The 17,058-nt window shown below is 41.7% G+C and overlaps 1 protein-coding gene across 1 annotated transcript in view; it reads right to left on the bottom strand.

Annotated features, from left to right (window-relative positions):
* The window catches only part of PLXNC1 (plexin C1), a gene marked incomplete at both ends in the record, with an annotated part of 70,733 nt that overhangs the window by 9,323 nt on the left and 44,352 nt on the right, over positions 1 to 17,058 (bottom strand). The window contains 6 exons of the mRNA XM_082014028.1: positions 2,676 to 2,779; positions 3,990 to 4,167; positions 11,610 to 11,756; positions 13,143 to 13,341; positions 13,906 to 14,030; positions 14,513 to 14,554. Of these exons, the coding sequence (XP_081870154.1) occupies positions 2,676 to 2,779; positions 3,990 to 4,167; positions 11,610 to 11,756; positions 13,143 to 13,341; positions 13,906 to 14,030; positions 14,513 to 14,554 (795 nt within the window). The remainder of the gene's footprint in view (positions 1 to 2,675; positions 2,780 to 3,989; positions 4,168 to 11,609; positions 11,757 to 13,142; positions 13,342 to 13,905; positions 14,031 to 14,512; positions 14,555 to 17,058) is intronic.

Raw genomic sequence — 17,058 nt, 5'->3', positions numbered from 1 at the left:
TCCTGCTGCCTAAGTCCCTTTTCATGGTGGGCTGCTCCCATGGGCACCTCGAAACACCTTTACTTTGTCAGGTGCGCTACTGAGGGGGACAAACAGCGAGAGGGGAGACCTGTTGCAATCCACACAACATGGAGTACAGCTACTTTGCAAAATGGAAGATGTAGTAGTGTGGCTCTGCTCCTCGTCCTTCTTCTCCAGGCCTCCTGTCCTCCCTATAATCCAGCTCCCCGGATCACACATTCAGATTTGCTCTCCGGGGCTGTGCCAGGTGAGAAATTGGAGATCTATGACTGGACAGCAGATCTGAAAGTGGTTCTCTAGCTCTCCTCTCGAGTGGGAAATAGGACATCATGATAATCAGCAACTTTCTTGTCAAGGCTTGTGGTTATTCTCATGCAAACAATAGTGCAGACCTCATAAATAATCACATCAATAACCCTCCTAGGAGCAAGAAATTAGAGCACACAAGTCCAGGGACACATGAAAGTCTAATAAGATTACAGTGCATTTTTTTCCCTTCAGAAACACCACACAAAAATGCAAATATCCCCTACTTGTGCATTTTAAAAATCAGTGTAGAAACTAAGTCTGCTTTTTCAAGAGTGACTGGTGATTCTCAGACCTTTACAACACAACTCTCATGTTCCAGTATCTTAAAAAGATTTGACGGTACTTCCAAGTTTCAAAAATCTGGTTACTTTCTAGCATTTAAGGCTGATAAACAAAAAGAAAACTTCAGGCTTGCCGCAAAACTTTAGGCACTGTTGAAATGCAAGTTGGAATTCCTCAGGCAATGTTACTACCCTCACACTGTGTACGCAATGTTCCTTTTTCTTGATAACTAGACATCTTTGCATTCCTTTTTGCATTAATATGCATGCAAGAAAATAAACGAGATATGCTAATGACTGATGCTTGCCACTAAGCCACTGCCTAAAATGCCACTAAGCTTCTGCCTAAAATGTATATTATTTTGTCAGTGTCAGAAAAAGTGAACCAAAATATCTAACAGAGATACCCAGCACAATTTCCATAAAGCAGCTGCTAAGCTATAATTAGCATAGTTACAGCTTTGCAAAAACAACTGAACTTCCAACCTATCTTGCATCTGCCTGCAGAAACCTCAGACGAAAACAAGGGCTGGGACAAAGATACCCAGAGATGACAGTGACCAACTGGGCCAGACTCATTTGCCATGAGGTACGGCACCCAGCAGCTCAGGAAGTGCAAAAAGCTGCCACGTAAAATCAGGGAGCACTCGCAATAGCTGCCTGTAGTAAAGAGGGTGGGTACTATCACATTAGACCGAAGTTCAGATATCTAATCAGACACAAATCCATGTTGACCTTTGCTGCATAGACTCTGACTGCAACACTACAATGTCCTAATTTGTACAAAATATTTACTAGTGGAGGAAGTCCCACATCAATCTATAGACAAGATTCAAGAGAGGCACAGGAAGAGCTGATTTAAGACCCTGGATGGTGACTCAGGACATCTGGGTTCACTGCTGCCTCCCCAGGAGGTAAGGAGAGCAAGAAACGCCTACGGTAAGCTGTAAAGTGACTCCAAATGAGCTTGCTCCAGATCTGAGCAGCCTTGTGCCCTGCCCAAGCTACAGACAGTCCTGCTAGGAGTCCCTGTTCCTCCCTGTGGATGGCACTGTACTTGCTCATGCAGGCAGCAACATGGTCAGGGCTGGCTCAGGTTTCTCAGCACCATACTGCATTGCATGGAAGAGACCTACGCTCATCAGCAAAACTTCTAAACAAATAAAAATTGATTATCGTGTTAAAAGCCAGACTTTCAAACAAGGCACGAAGAAAGCTCATTAAAAGCACTCACTGTACTAACCTCACCTCCAAGGTCTACCTGTAAGCATGAAAACGTGACCTACCATATCACTTGAAGCCAATCATCTGTTGCACATTTTACCCCAGCCTCTCACCCTCCATTTTGACTACTGTCAGTGGAAATTCCTTGGACAGGCAACACTGCTTGCTATGGTTTTACAACATGCTACACCCAGAAGGGCTCTGCCACCAGTTGCACCCTTGTGTGTTGTTGCAGTGACAGACAGATTATTGCAGCATTGGAAACAACTGGTTTACAGATGCGATTGGAAGTGGAGGGGAAAACTTATGGTACAAGCAGCAACAGTAGATGGAAGAAGAAACGGAGAGAAAAAGGGAAGGAGACTGACACAGGAGGTCTCAAGAGAAGAGCGAGACAACTCATCTGTCCTTTTTATTCTGACTCTCAATGAGCGTTCACAAGTATCACTACTGCCTGTTCAGATAATCAAAATATGAGGCAGGAAGAGGTAAACAATTGCTCATGGAGCAACAAAAACTCAGCAGCAAAGACTAGAAAAGACTCAAGGCAATGTTCATAGTTGGAAAACAGATGCTGTTTTAACTGAAATGCTCAACAGAACTAACAGTTTACCTGGTATGCTTGAGACAAGCAACCCTGCAACAAGCAAACCTCTGAAAAGTAACAGAAAACATATGACATTGGCAAGAAAGTTGTGTGTCAGACATTTCATTCCTTCTGTTGATGATTCTCAGCTATCTCTTCAAGATTTTGATCAATCAAGATACTTCTGTGCAGACAGCATTTGGGAGTTGGGGAAAAACTGCTTCTTGATTCATTGGTATGGCTTCCGTGCTTACCTCGTAATGACCGATGGTATTTAGCTTCCTTATCCCATCCTCCATCACCTCTGAAGAACCATCAATATCTAACAATTCTCTTTGCTGCTCCTCAGACACAAGTTCTGCAGTATGACAGAAACAGAAAACAATTACATTCCAATGGCATTCTCACTGTGCAGATGTTTGTAAAGAAAAACGCCACCTAATTATTTTTGGACCAGAGGCTCCCAGTTGAGCTGTTTCTCTCTGTACTTGTGCTAGGTCACATGAGAGTGGTTTTGTACTCTCACACTACAGATTCCTTTTCTGGGGTGACAGCCTGAAGTAGCTTCCATTACTGCAGGCTATGGTGCTTCACTTTGTGTTGGTCAAGGCAGGGTTTTCGGAGGTGCTTTCATCTGATCTAGCTATTCTGTTCCACAAGTGTGCCCTTGTGTTACGGCCACGTTGGGACTAGAAGAAAGGTTTCACAAGCCACTTCTAAGAGATCACTAAAATGAGCTGTACAAGACTGACATAGTGTTTGTGAAGGGTGGTTGGGCACTGGTGGTGGATATGAACAGCACATATGAAAGTAAATTATCATCACTTGCTGACACAGTGTCTGAGAAGATGAGGAAATATCAACATTTTAGGGAGCAAGCCCAGGAGGTGACAAATGCCAACAATGTAGAATTTGTTAGATATCCTATTGGAGCATGTGGGAAGTGGCATGGTGGTGACTACAGGCTTTTATCTGACCTTGGGCTCTTGAAAACCTGACAAGAAAAGGTAGCTCAACTCATCTGCTGGAACAGCCATATTTACATCTGTAGATACTGTAATTATCTTTGTGAGTCACATTCAAAGTATTATATAAACCTAAATATAGGTCTGACTGTAAATATTTGTGGGTTCTCCTGATCAAGGGAAACATAGGCCTGTTGGAAGAAAGGGCTGTAGGAGGGATAGTAGGTGGGGACTAAAGTACTCGGTAATCATGGCGTGACATCTTAGTTGCTGACAAAATTTATCATTTATTTAAGCTGTACTTAGGTGGATGGGCCACCTTACTTAAGCAAGAAAGGAAAATAGAAATGATACATGTCCAATAAATAACATGTATTTGTTAACTGCATGCTGAAGTACTTGCAGAAGCGAAGCAGATGTAGTTCCAGTGTTCTCACCGGTAGCATAAATGATCTAGTATTTCCCTAGAAATCCCTTACAAAAGCTATGTTCTGCCTAAATGCTAAAAAACCCCCAAAGACCAAGGTAGGAATTCCTAAAAAGAAAACTCCACAGACCGACCAGTGAACTCCATGAAAATATAACACAGTGACATTCCCTTACCAAGACCAATTTCATCCAGCTGAAGACCATAGAGAAAACCATTCTTATTAAAGAAGGCCTGAAGGCTCTTTTCCTTGGCTTGGCCTATAGTGTCGCAGTCCAGAACATTAACTTGGATAGTTTGACAGGCATCTCCACTCTCGTTTTCTGGGATTTTTTCAAAGATAATGTTCACTGTCTGGGAAAAGAAACACATGTTATTCCAATTTACAGGGAACACCTGGCATGGGAAACCTACAAACTCCTGAAAACAAATCTGAGAGATTTTCAGCATATTCATTATTAAAGCTATTTCAAATAAAGATGAAGGACTTATACAATGAAGCATTTAGAATTCCTCACGTCTGATGAATCAAAGATATATAGCTATATATTTCCAAAAGTGTATTTTGTATTCTGCTTTTGTGCAAACCTATTTCAGTGAATTACCAAAAAAAGACAGGAGACCAGGAAAAATTACAATGCATGTTCTAAAAAAAAAAAGCAGATCTTTTATTTAAAATGAATGCCTTAAAAGCAAAACTGTAAGCGACTAGAGATCTGATAAGGTTGCTAAGTAAGTCGTCATGGTAAGCATGATTGATTTTGAGTCGATAGGAAGCAGTGTTAAAATGCATATTTACACCAGCAGATTATGCTGAGTGCCTTATATCATACAAAAAAACACACCTCCCCTGGAGACATCAGTGTCTGTCCACATACAGCTGTGTCTCTACAGGCATCAGAGACAGGGCTACTGCAGAAGCAGTGGAAAGGGGAAGCATGTTGCAGCAGACAGACCCCAAAGTGGTCCAGATCTGCACAGAAAAGTGTGATTTATTCTATCAGTTATTATGCCAGGTCAAACACCCACACAACCTGTTCAGTTACAACACCCCTGCCCTTTAGCTCACAGCTACTCTTCGGTGGGACACAGCTCATCTCCTAGGCTGCACACAAGGTGAGTATGGGCTAGAGGGAGGTGCCACTGAGACTGGGTGACCATCTCCAGGGAACATTTTCAGTCAGGCCGTATTTCTGGTCAGGTCAGGCAGATCAACTGCTTCCAAAAGGCAGGGAAAAGGGGTGAGCACAGGATTGCTAATGCCGAGTGACAACAGCACTCACTCCCAGTGCCGCAGTCTGCTCCTCGCAGAGACACCCCTGTTCAGCCAGATACAGACGTTCTGCTGCAGGTGTCTCGGGACAGAATTAAAAGAAGTGTTTTGGGTGCCAGCACTTGACTACAAGTGGCATAGGAAAATCTACGTACTCGAACCATTCTGGCTGTTGGACATTTCTGGCGTGATATGTATCTTTTGACTGAAATGTGAGTGCTGCAGGTGTGACTCAGTGAAGGAGCGATCGTTAAAAGAGGAAGCAAGTAAAAAAATTTTTTTCCCCTGCTTTCACGTGAAGGAAAGAACGTCTGTCCAGGTTGCTGCAGGGACAACTCTTCTCTCTTCTTAGAAAAATAGATAGTTATTAATAGTTTTAGAATGCTATTTTCTGCTTTATTACCCAGCAAGAATTAAAATTATGACACACTGGTGGTGAAAAAAAGTAGTCCAATGAGACATAAATTAACTTTACTGTTTCTAGAGAAGCAAAAGGAGTATTAAGAACAGGGTTGCAAAACTATGAAGATCAGGATTTAACAAAGACGAGGATGGAACTGAAGTAACTGAGAATAACTTAATCAGGACACCGAGATGTTTAATTGTGAGGAAAATGAGTCCACAGAAAGGACAGACGGCATGGAAGAGGAGGAGATGTGGGAACGGTGCCTGCAGAAGGAGAAGCAGACTGGATGCCATGCCTCGGGTTGGGATTTCATGCGGAAAATTAGTAAAAAATATATTGGCACAGCAATGAGGGAGTCATGCTTGGTTAGGCCCACAGACCAACTGAACAGACAACAGTCCTGTCCTTGACTTTGACTGACCTGAGGCCATGGTCTTGTAGGATAAAAATATGGACAAGGACTAACTGTATTTTGTCTTTGGAAAACTCATTTTACTCAAAGTCTTTATCTCTTATAGTCTCCAAACTGGTCTTTCAGGAGTAGTTACTCACTCTTTAACTGATGCTGATTTGTCTTTACATCCTTGGAAGCATTCCTTCCTTTAGCTGATCCTTTCCTCCTAACATTATTCCCGCACTGCAATATTCATGTTCCTGCTTCTCCTTCATTTCCTCTTCCTTTCAGACTGTCAAGAGAAACTGTCTTTTTCTCTGCTACATTTCCTTTTCAGCACATGCTCGCACACAGATTGCACATAAATGTGCAGCCTCTTCAGTTATTAGCATGCAAGAGTCCTCCCATCCCTGCACAACTCATTGTAGGATGACAGGACTGTAAAAAGAGAGTAGTAATCCTTTATGTAGGTGGAATACAAGTCAGTTATGGACTCCTTAATTGAAGGTATCCACAATGTGAGGATAATAACAACACTTTATGACTCAAAGAAGTGGTCAGATGGGAAGAAATATTTAAATGCATAAAAGTCTCTAAACCAAGAGAGCCAGACAGTTTTGCTGATACTATTTCCTGCAGAAGTTCATCTTAACTGATGAAGCAATTGATGGGGAGCTAGGAAAGCCAATTATTATTATGTCTTCCCTCTGTAGCTTAAGTTTTCATAAATCAGTTTCAACCTGTCTGACAGCACAATCCCTGGCTTTAGAAAACATTAATCAGAAGCTGACAGTCACAATCACTGCATTTAGACACAAAGTGTAGAACTGGAAAAAGAATCAGAAATGACTGTAAAATTATGAAAGCCCTTTTATGATCAGCTCTGAAGGTCAGAAAACATTTAAAAGAAATCACAGGAGGACACATGGAATTCACAAGGAAACGTCATCAGGCCCTTTTCTAAGCTCTCTCGCTTTGCAAAGGAAACAAAAATACAAGTTAGCTTAGGGCAAGATTCAGGAGGAAATTACGGGACATGTGGTTCAACCTAGTAATATCTAGAGTTGAGACCATACACTAGAAATTAGTGGTTAGCAATACCAAGTCACAGCGCTCTTCAGCAAAGGCTTAACGCAAGTTGCAAGAATTGTTAAAGGCTACTTAAGGAGAACAAGGCAAGCATCTGCAACTACTTGTATAGGAACTAGCTTGGAACCTAGCTAAAAGACAGGAACAAATTTTAAAAACATTTCTTCCCCCTCATGCAGTGACAGTAATAATGACATTTGAAGACAATGTTTACAGATGTTTTTTTCAGATTTGTAGTTTTCTTGAGAATTAATTTCAAACATCAATTATTTAGTGAAGCTGTTAATAACCCTAGCAGGTAATAAATGAGATGTGGTTTAATAAAGCAATGTGATAATACCATATTTTCTTAGAAGTAAAGAAAAATTATCTGGGATATTCAAGGGCTCTTATTCATTACCCTGTTCTCTATTCAGCTATGCATCTGAACAAAGCATATTTATCAGACAGAATGAAAAAAACAAGAAAAACTTTTAATTGGTAAAAGTTAGAGAATCATGTAAAGGAGACAGCACCATGACGTACAGCACAACAAGATTGCCTTAAACCTACTCCCCTGTCTCCCAGACTATAACATACAACAAACAGGAAAAGTCAGACTAACTGTATGATCCTTCTGTGGCAGCCAGAACAGTTACCCATAGAACAGCTAACAAATCAGCATAGAAAACGTTACAGGAGTTAAATTTAGGCTAGGTGGGCACCACGCAAAGCAAGGGTCATACTCTCAACGCTACAGTATGGTACTCAATCTGCATCTAATTCAGCAGACTCTCCTGCCAACATCTGCACTGCTCGCTTCCTAGCAAGGGCTGTTGCATCCTTTGCTGCTGACGAAAATCCCCATATGTCACATGCTTTTAATAGCTTCCTCATCTCTCACAAAGTGTGCCTAATAATACCACAACCATGGCGTCTTGTTAGGAAAACGGGTTCCCTATCTCTACTTTACTCCCTTACAGCCCTCCCACTTCTTTTTAACACCCTTCTTTCAACTCGTAAAGCAGTTGAACACTTTAAACAACCTTCAGCCCTGTGGCTTTTCTTCACTTTCAGTAAAAAGCTGTTGGCTGAAAGAGTGAATCAGATCATTTCTTCCCATCCAAAAATGCAAACTCATTTCAGCAAAGAATTCAACAGCCCAAATCCCTTTATAAAAATAAACACTGATTATTCAAAAGAAGTTTGTCGCTCTTAAATGCCTGTGCACCAAGTCTACCACATGAAGAAGTCTCCCCTGGTTTTCCACAAAAAAACTTCTCCCACGCCAGGCTCACATTGTGTAGCTTTTCCATTTAAAATGAAACACTTCAGCGAAATGCTAACACTCAGCTGTGAACTGTGCTTCTTCATCAGTCATTGAGCAAATTATCCACCGAGGGGTGCAGCTGCTTGTCTGCCTGTGAGAAAGCAGGCTTGCTTCCTCAGCCTGCGAAAAGGCTCCACGACACATCCAAGTCTCTTTCAAAGCAGTTTTATTTCTCAATACTCAAAGATAAGCACGGCGTGAAACCACACAGCTCCTCAGCTCATACTGGACCAGTGCTTTTAGAAGCATCTTTCCTTCAATTCCTCTGCTTGAGTATTTACTTCAGCAGCCCATCTCTGCTCAATATCTGACCCTTTCCAGCAGAGAGGGGTAACAGTAGGGGGCTGGCTGGTCCCCTAAAAAGGTCAGTGGCCTTTTTAAAAAAGGCATGGGGCCCAGCCAACAGACAGCTCTAATACAATTCAAACCCAACATATTTCTTAGTTCTTCTTTTCTTGTTACAAATGGGCTGAATTTTAGAATATCTAATGTCCTTCCTTCTTTCTCTATGCACAGTGTTTCTTCCTTCTCCTGCCCCTAGAGTTTATCTGCGTAGTGGTGTGTTTAGGAGGAGACATGTAGAGCTCTCCCTAATTTTTATGAGCCTGTCTGTATCCTGTTTTTATTGGTTTGGAGCTGAAGCCCCAATCCTGAAAGAAGAGATTTGCATGCAGAGTGCCTACACTCTTGTTTGTGCCCTGCCACTGATTTGAGAGTTGAACTCCTTACCACACACATCCCTGTGTCTTCAAGTGTCTACATGCCTTAAAAATCTGGACACTGAGTGTCTGCGGATGTGCTTCAGTATATTTCTATCACCCTCTTTTTGGCTGTGTTTTTATACTTTGCTCTGGACAGGTAGGCTTCAGTGTACTGCTATTGCAGGGCAAAATAAAATACCAACAAAATACTGCAAGGTTCAGAATGTAACTGCAGTGAGTAAATGTGCAAGTGCATTTGAAAACTCAGCTCAGAATTTACTCCATTTAGAAAACAAAACCTGCAATCCTTTAGGCTGAAATTTTCTTCCAAAGAAAGGAGAAAATACTTGGGTCCTTGTCTGTATGCTCACAGGTCCTGCATGTCATCGCAGTGCATGTGAAGTGGTGTTAGTGACAGCAAAAAAGCTGACTCCTTCCATTTCAGCATCCCATTAAATGCTGTTCTTGAGGAGAAAGCGTGCACAGCTGGCCTGCTTCCCCAGTCCAGAAAGCCTCACTGTTCCACATAAAACCCTTTCACAGCACAGGTTTACTTTCCAGCATAAATCTTAGATAAAACACCAAACAAAACTGTTTCCCTGCCCAGCCAGAGGTAGAGTCCTTGGGCTCCATCTCTGTAATTTTCTGATGTTTTTTAAAACATTCAGCCACCTCTCAACTAAGTCCAATAAATTGCTGGACCTTAGTGGAGAAAGCTGACATTAACCCTGTAACAGTATCATTATCTCCTGTTTAAACAAGCAGGAATACAAAGTACAAAGGCAGCAAGCAACGTTCAAGAAAGGCTATCTGCTCTCTCACTTCCTCATCCATCCACAGACAGCCTTCCCCAATGACACGGAGTCCTTCAGGCCACTTCCCCTCTCTCCTCTTCACTGCGGGCTGCCCACAAGACCCTATCAGCGGCTGCATGCATAGAAGTAGCACTAGGAAAAGTATTCAAGGCAGTATTCAGCAATTTCAGAGTCAGCTAACCCCCAAGGTGCTCTCAATTTGAATTTGTGCTATAAATAAGAGAAGTCAATCAATTCCGCAGGACCAGATGTTCTGCAGTCTACTCGTAACAGGCATATTGAGCTTGCTTGAAAATTGTTGCTTTGCCTAACAACTGGGTTTTGTATCCTATGGCTATATATAGGAATCTATTTAAACTTACCCTGGAGCCCAAATGCAAGCCAGAAAGCAGCGAGCAAACAAGGAAACCAAAGATATGGTATTATGCGTTTAATTTTTAGTCACAAACTTCCTTTCCAAATGCACACTGTGGTAACTTAGCTTCAAGTATCTTCAAATGAAACTTCTGATAACAGCTGTGTAAACAGCTATAGGAAGATTTGATTATAAATTTGTCAGTTGAAGAGCTTTCAGCAGAAAACAACAATTCAGAAATGTTTCACAGAAAGGTTGTCATTTCAGTGAGCTTCCTACGTGACTCCATGAGCTAAGTCCAACAGATTGCTAACCAGCCAAAATTTCCCGGGTCATGTAGTCTACTCCAGTATGTGGCATCTTAGGACCTCCAGGTTCCTGCTGCAAAAATGTAAGATGGGCAGAGCTGGAAGCTCCAGCCCTACCTGAGGCTTGGGATATGGGCTCTGAAAAGGCCTGAATTCTCCTCCAAAGCCACCAGCACTTGCAGTGTCCCTGCCATGACAGTTGCTGCCCTGGCAGTTTCTGCTCCCAAGCTCTGAAGCCCATTATTCGGTCGCACTTCTCACACTCCGAAGTATGTCCGGTAACTCTGATCGGAAGCCGCGAGTTAAGAAGCAAGGAAGCTATGGAAGTGACTGGAAATGCAGATTTTTAAGTTCTCAGGCTCAAAAGCATTTGGAAATTCTGGGAAAAAAAAAAAGTACTCTGGCTATTCTGAAAACCTTTTTCAGACCTCCTATTCAAAAAGTCAAAATTTTTACATGCTCTGAGGTGCAATAATCCTTGCTGTGCCTTCTCACCTCCGTTTCCAAATGACAATCAGTAAGGGAATTCCAGCTTTCAAAGAATTCTGTGTGTAACTGTAAAATAGGAAGCACTTTGTAGCTGCTTTGAAAAAGGCAAGAAATCTATGGTAAAGTTCAGAAACTTAGCTAGGCTTACCAGATACCTTGTTTTTAAGCAAGCAGCTAATTAAAATCCACCACACTGTAACCTTGCTAATTTGGAGCTAATAACATGGAAACCCACAGCAAATTATTGCTGCCTGAAGATTAGCCACAAGTAAACACAATAGAAAAATAAAACATCTGCATTCCATTCTTTCATTCCTTGGAAAAGTGTAATTTAGTTTAAATTCCAAGCATATGTTTATATTTTTGTAGTACACTTTAAAATAAGAAGGAATTTTAATACCCTGAGACTTCATTAAACCTAACTTTTGGCGATTAAGGCATGCTGTGAAGCGAGGAGTGAGTGCTATTTGTGAAATGTATATTGCTGAAATACCAGCTAGTTAAACTCTATTTTGAAACTTTGTCAGCAATAACAATTTTATTATCTGGGTACTTCACTGCCACCTTAGTGTCTAAGAGCCTTAACTTAGCTTCCTAGAAAAAGAGGAAACATTGAGGTTGTCTGTGTTTGGAGGGAACACAGACTGGCAAACATACCACTGTTTTGAATTCAGACACTTGCCACAGCAGCCAGTCTTCGTTAAGCGTGTACAGGGCTTTGCAAGTTATCGCGTCAACAGGTCCTTTGTTTATCCTCTGATTGAGGGTTGTCACTAGCAAATAGAAAGGTTCACCAATTGTCTCCTAGGACGTGAAACAAATACAAGGAACATGTTTATTTTTGTAATCACTAAACAGGCATGAATAACTAGAAAAAATCAAGTGTAAGAAATTGAGTTATTTCCTTTTAACTAACTTGTTATTTTGCAATTAGAAAAGACAATCCCTCTGAGCAGATTTATCTACTTATTTGTTTAACCTCCACCCTTTGCCTTTTGGTGTGAAAGGCTCATGCAAATAGCAAGGGACAGCTGGAGTGTGTGGCAAGATAGCTCACAGCCCCTTGCTGTGCACAAGCACACTACAGCCAAGCTGCTCCTACTCCAGCAGCAGACGCTTCCTAGTTCCACCAAAGAGCAGGTGGGGAGTGAGACATGCATGCGTTCACACGCATACTTCAGCTATTTCTTCCTTTTTCAGTCTTGTGAGAAAACAAGCTAACAACTAGTTTCCTTTTGAATTGGCGTCTCCCCTTGTTGCCCCTGAAAAAAAGCCTTGGGAGGAAGGTGGTGGGACATACACCGGTGTATCTGTGAAAGAGGGAATGAAATTGGGGCTTCCCTCTCCTACCTGAACCCCAGGCTTCAGGCAAGCACCTGAGAAAGGGAGGATGGGTCTTTGTTTCCACGTGACACCATTCCTGCAGCCTGACTAAGGCATCTCACTAGCACAGCTCTGTAAAGATGACTTGGTGTATTGAGAACAGATCTCTGACAGTTCCTTGGCTCTCTCCTGGGGTTTCAGGAAACCGGTGCAAGCTGATGAGCCTCAAACAATTCTGCTGCTGTAATTAATGGCAAGTGCAAGGACTGATATGAGTGATACCAACTGCGATATCATCACACTGGTAAAAGAGACAGGAAGCATAACGAAGCACTGAAACCAAGAACAAAATGCTACCAAGTGGGCTAAAATAAACAGTAAAATGAAAGAACATGCTTGTTTTGTTTCCACTTGAAGTCATTTAGTTCTTGAAATCTGCAATGCTGTTTGGAGGTTAAAATGTTTGGAAAGAAGTTCAGTTTTCCAAAAGATGGTGCTCCTTAAATCTCCATTACATGGTAGCTTTCCAAGAGCTTGCATAGAAAGCTACAGCTACATTTTAACAAGTGTGTCAGCCTTTTAGTATGATCACAGTACATCTCAGGGAGATGAAATAATGTCTGACATGAGAAGAGGATACGCTAGAGTTGCAAAATAACCCAAATCTTAGCCAAAAAAGTGACATATTCATCGCTTACAGACATACTCTTTTCCTACATCCCCTTGATGATAACTAGCTAAGTGCGCATTAACAATGTTAGAAGTTAGACTGAATGCTTTAAACTGATTCCTCTAACAATTCTTATGGAAGAAATCAGTTTAAAAAATTCTTTGCGTATCTTATGGAATGAAAAGATGTACACATACCCGGAGAAATCCAGAAAGGCAGACAGACATCCAGTTTGTCAGCAATTTTTCCACCACAGATTCAGTTCGTCTGAGCAGGAGCTTAGGCTGTACATTGCTTGATTGCTCCATCAAGTCCTTTGTCAACACTTCCAAAATATGGGTTAGATAAACTAGCTTAGTTTGTAGTGCAATAGTCAAGAAGGATGCAAACAAGCACCTGGTAAGAAAAAATAAAAAAAGAGAGAAAAAAAAAAGAATGCTGTAGTATTTGGAATTTCTCTTCTCAGTCATCTTTAACAAATGAAACACACTTTAGTGCAGTTCATATCCTAAGTTTTCCCTCCTCAGGCATGGAAACTGTCCACTGATGTCTACAAAAATATAAAAAATGCAAGTCCATCTGCTCTTGTGATTATTTTTTAAACACAGAATTTGTGTCTCTAAATTTAATTCTGCAGAGCAACACCTGCTTCAATGGCAGAACACTTCTAAACCATAGAGCTGTTGATCTAACTGCAGGAAGTGTTTACAGTTTTGAAGTGAGTTTTCCTGCTCCTTTGCCTCTTTGTTTACATGTACAAACATTCTGATTTCTCTTTAATGGATTGTTTTAATGATAATGTTTTCTCTTCCTCAGTGTGTGCAGATGGAGATGGAGAAGTGCTCCAGAATAATGCAAGCTTGTTTTGCAAGAAGTAGAAATTACATTTGTGTAACAATCCGTGTTGCTTTTTCTTGCTAATTCTTTGTCTTGAAGATGATAAGCATAATCATACTATACCTGTCTTTCACAGAGAAATTTTTCTGCTTTTCAAGGGTGTGAATGAGAGTAACAAGAAAGTTCTTGTTACAAATTAAAGCATGCAACATGTTGAAGCTTTCATCCTTGCTCGTTTGGTCTCTGCTCTGGAATAGTTAAACAAAAATAAGCAAACTGTAGTTTGGCTATGATGGATTCTTAATGCTCAGAAAAATGGCAAGCAACATATGGGATAAGATCCTGGCCTCATTCAAATTGCTGGGAATTTTGTGTTTATTTCATGAGTCTCAGGATTTTACCGAAGATGCATTTGTGTTTGTGCGCAACACAGAGTACACACATGCAAAGCATATATACACAAAGTAATGCCAATATTTAAGTTTGCCTGTCGTTTCCCATGACTAGATTCTGTTTATTTCATTTAAATAAGTCATAATATACATTAGGTAACAGTGTCTTACATAACAAATTATTTTTATATATAAATCCATGTAACCCTCCACGTGGGGGAAAGGGAACATATTGAAAATGCAATCTGATGTGTTCTAGGACAACACTGAGATAAGGAGTACAATCATTCTTGAAAAAATACTTATTGATTAAGGCATATGACACTACATCAGCTTACCTGTGGCATGTCTTCACTGAAGATGGATGCAAAGCCTCCTGACTAAAATACAAGACAGGTGATATTTATCATTCTTAGGTATACCAAAAGTTTCTAACACATGTATGTTAAACACACCAAGCATGTTCCTGATGGCATACACCTTGCAATAAAACAACGGAAATGCTGGCTTCTAATGTGGCTACAATATAAAAACTCTACACAGTAACTTCTGCAAAGGCACTGCCAAGGTTCACTGAAAAATGAACTCTCAAAGATGACCCCCTATTGACTTCAGTGTTACTCTGTGCGTTACTATATGCTGCTGCGCTGTACTAGAATCATAGAATCTTTGGGGTGGAAGGGACCTTTAAAGATCATCTAGTCCAACCCCCCTGCAATAAGCATAGACATCTTCAACTAGATCAGGTTGCCCAGAGCCCCGTCCAACCTGACCTTGAACATTTCCAGGGATGGGGCATCTACCACCTCTCTGGGCAACCTGTGCCAGTGTTTCACCACACTCATTGGGAAAAATGTCTTCCTTCGATCTAGTCTGAATCTACCCTCTTTTAGTTTAAAACCATTACCCCTTGTTCTGTCGCAACAAGCCCTGCTAAAAATTCTGTCCCCATCTTTCTTATAAGCCTCCTGAAGTTGACTAGCACAGCAGCCAACTAATGCTCCGCAAGAAAAGCTGTTTATCACCCTCATCTGCAAATGTGCTGGTGTGCAAGGCGTGCTGCAGCCGGCATCCTTCTTGGGCAGCAATGATAGCCTTTAGTATACGGGGTTTCTGTAACAGAGTGACACTTCAATTCATCTGCCTCCATTCATTTAAAGGCACTTTATGAATGTTCACTGATGAACTCTCCAGGAGGTCCATGCTGTCAGACTCCAGAGAGGCACAGGTGCCACCACACACCCGGTCGTAGCAAAAGCTCTCACAACAAACGGAAGCCCTCAGTTCTCAAATACCTTGCCAATGCCTCTTGTCTGACTCTTACAGCCTGTAAGGTCCTAACACAGCTGCATGTTCCCAAAGCAGCATCCTTGAACAACAAATTCATCCTAGTAACATTTACTGTCATCTGCTGTATTTGTGATGCTGGCAGCTCCTAGTTCCCTTATAAAATCAGAGAATGACAGAATGGTTTGGGTTGGAAGGGACCTTCAAAGATCACCTAGTCCAACCCTGCTGCAAGGAGCAGGAACATCTTCAACTAGATCAGGTTGCTCAGAGCCTCGTCCAACCTGGCCTGGAATGTTTCCAGGGATGGGGCATACACAACTTCTCTGGGCAACCTGTTCCAATTAGCATCCTCATTGTCATGAATTTCTTCCTTAGGTCCAATCTAAATCTAACCTCTTTCAGTTTAAAACTATTGCCCCTCGTCCTGTCACTACAGGCCCTGGTAAAAAGCCTCTCTCCACCTTCCTTATAAACCCCCTTTAAGTATTGGAAGGCTGCAAGAAGATATCCCTGGAGCCTTCTCCAGACTGAACACCACCAACTCTCTCAGCATGTCCTCACAGGAGAGGTGTTCCTTCCCTCTGATCGTTGTTGTGGCCCCTCCTCTGGACCTTCTCCAACAGGTCCATGTCTTTCCTGTGCTGAGGGCTCCAGAGCTGGATGCAGGACTCCAGGTGGGGTCTTCACCAGAGCAGAGGAAAGGGGCAGAATCACCTCCATTGACCCTGCTGGCCACGCTGCTTTTGATGCAGCCCAGGATACGGATGACTTTCTGGGCTGCAAGAGCACATTGCTGGCTCACATCTAATTTTTCATCTACATATCTGATCCCCCCCTTTCCTCTTGCCTCCTGTTCTCTTCTTCCCTACCATCCTCTTCTTATTCTTCCTCCACTGGCTATTCCCATTTTTTCAGAACTTCTTCAGCATCCCTAACACCACCTACCAAATAAAACACGTAGAGTGAAACGATCAGAACCATGTTAAAGGTTTAAAATGCTTGTGAATAGGGAACAAGCATGGTAGCCTTAAACCAAACAATGTGGGAAATTGAGGGAAAACAGAAATAATAATCCAAATTTAACAAATAAAGCAAAAATCAGGCTGAACACAAGGAGTATCTTAAAAATAGACGTAGTATACATTTAACACCCACAAGTGTTAAGCACAAAACAAAAGCTATCAAGCCAGATTAAATATAGAAAATTGAAGCAGTGGGAAGCTAGAAGCTCAAAATGAAGATGAGGTCCATCACTCTTAATTTTAGGTATCTGACTCCCTCTTCAAGCAGCTCATCCCATCCTGAGACAGATGCCTCAAGCAAGCGGGATGAATCACTTTCTTGAGCTGCCTCTCTCTGCACTGGCTATAGAAGGTGCTCAGTAAACACATTTGATGTCTGTGTTTAAACAGCTTAGATTAGATGAGACAAAGCCCACTGAACACACTGGAAGGCAGAAAGAGTACAATATGGACATCATTCAAACACATGAGTTTAGTGAGGGAAGCGGTGGTTTGTCATTTCGACCCTTCTGTCAACCCTTCCAACACTCGGTTGCAATCTACCACCCCTTGCCTTTTCTGTTCATCTGTAA

The sequence above is a fragment of the Phaethon aethereus genome, assembly GCF_964289735.1.
Source record: "Phaethon aethereus genome assembly, chromosome: 1".
Lineage (NCBI taxonomy): Eukaryota > Metazoa > Chordata > Aves > Phaethontiformes > Phaethontidae > Phaethon > Phaethon aethereus.
The sequence above is the reverse complement of the archived record's forward strand: the minus strand, read 5'-3'. Positions and strand labels throughout refer to the sequence as shown.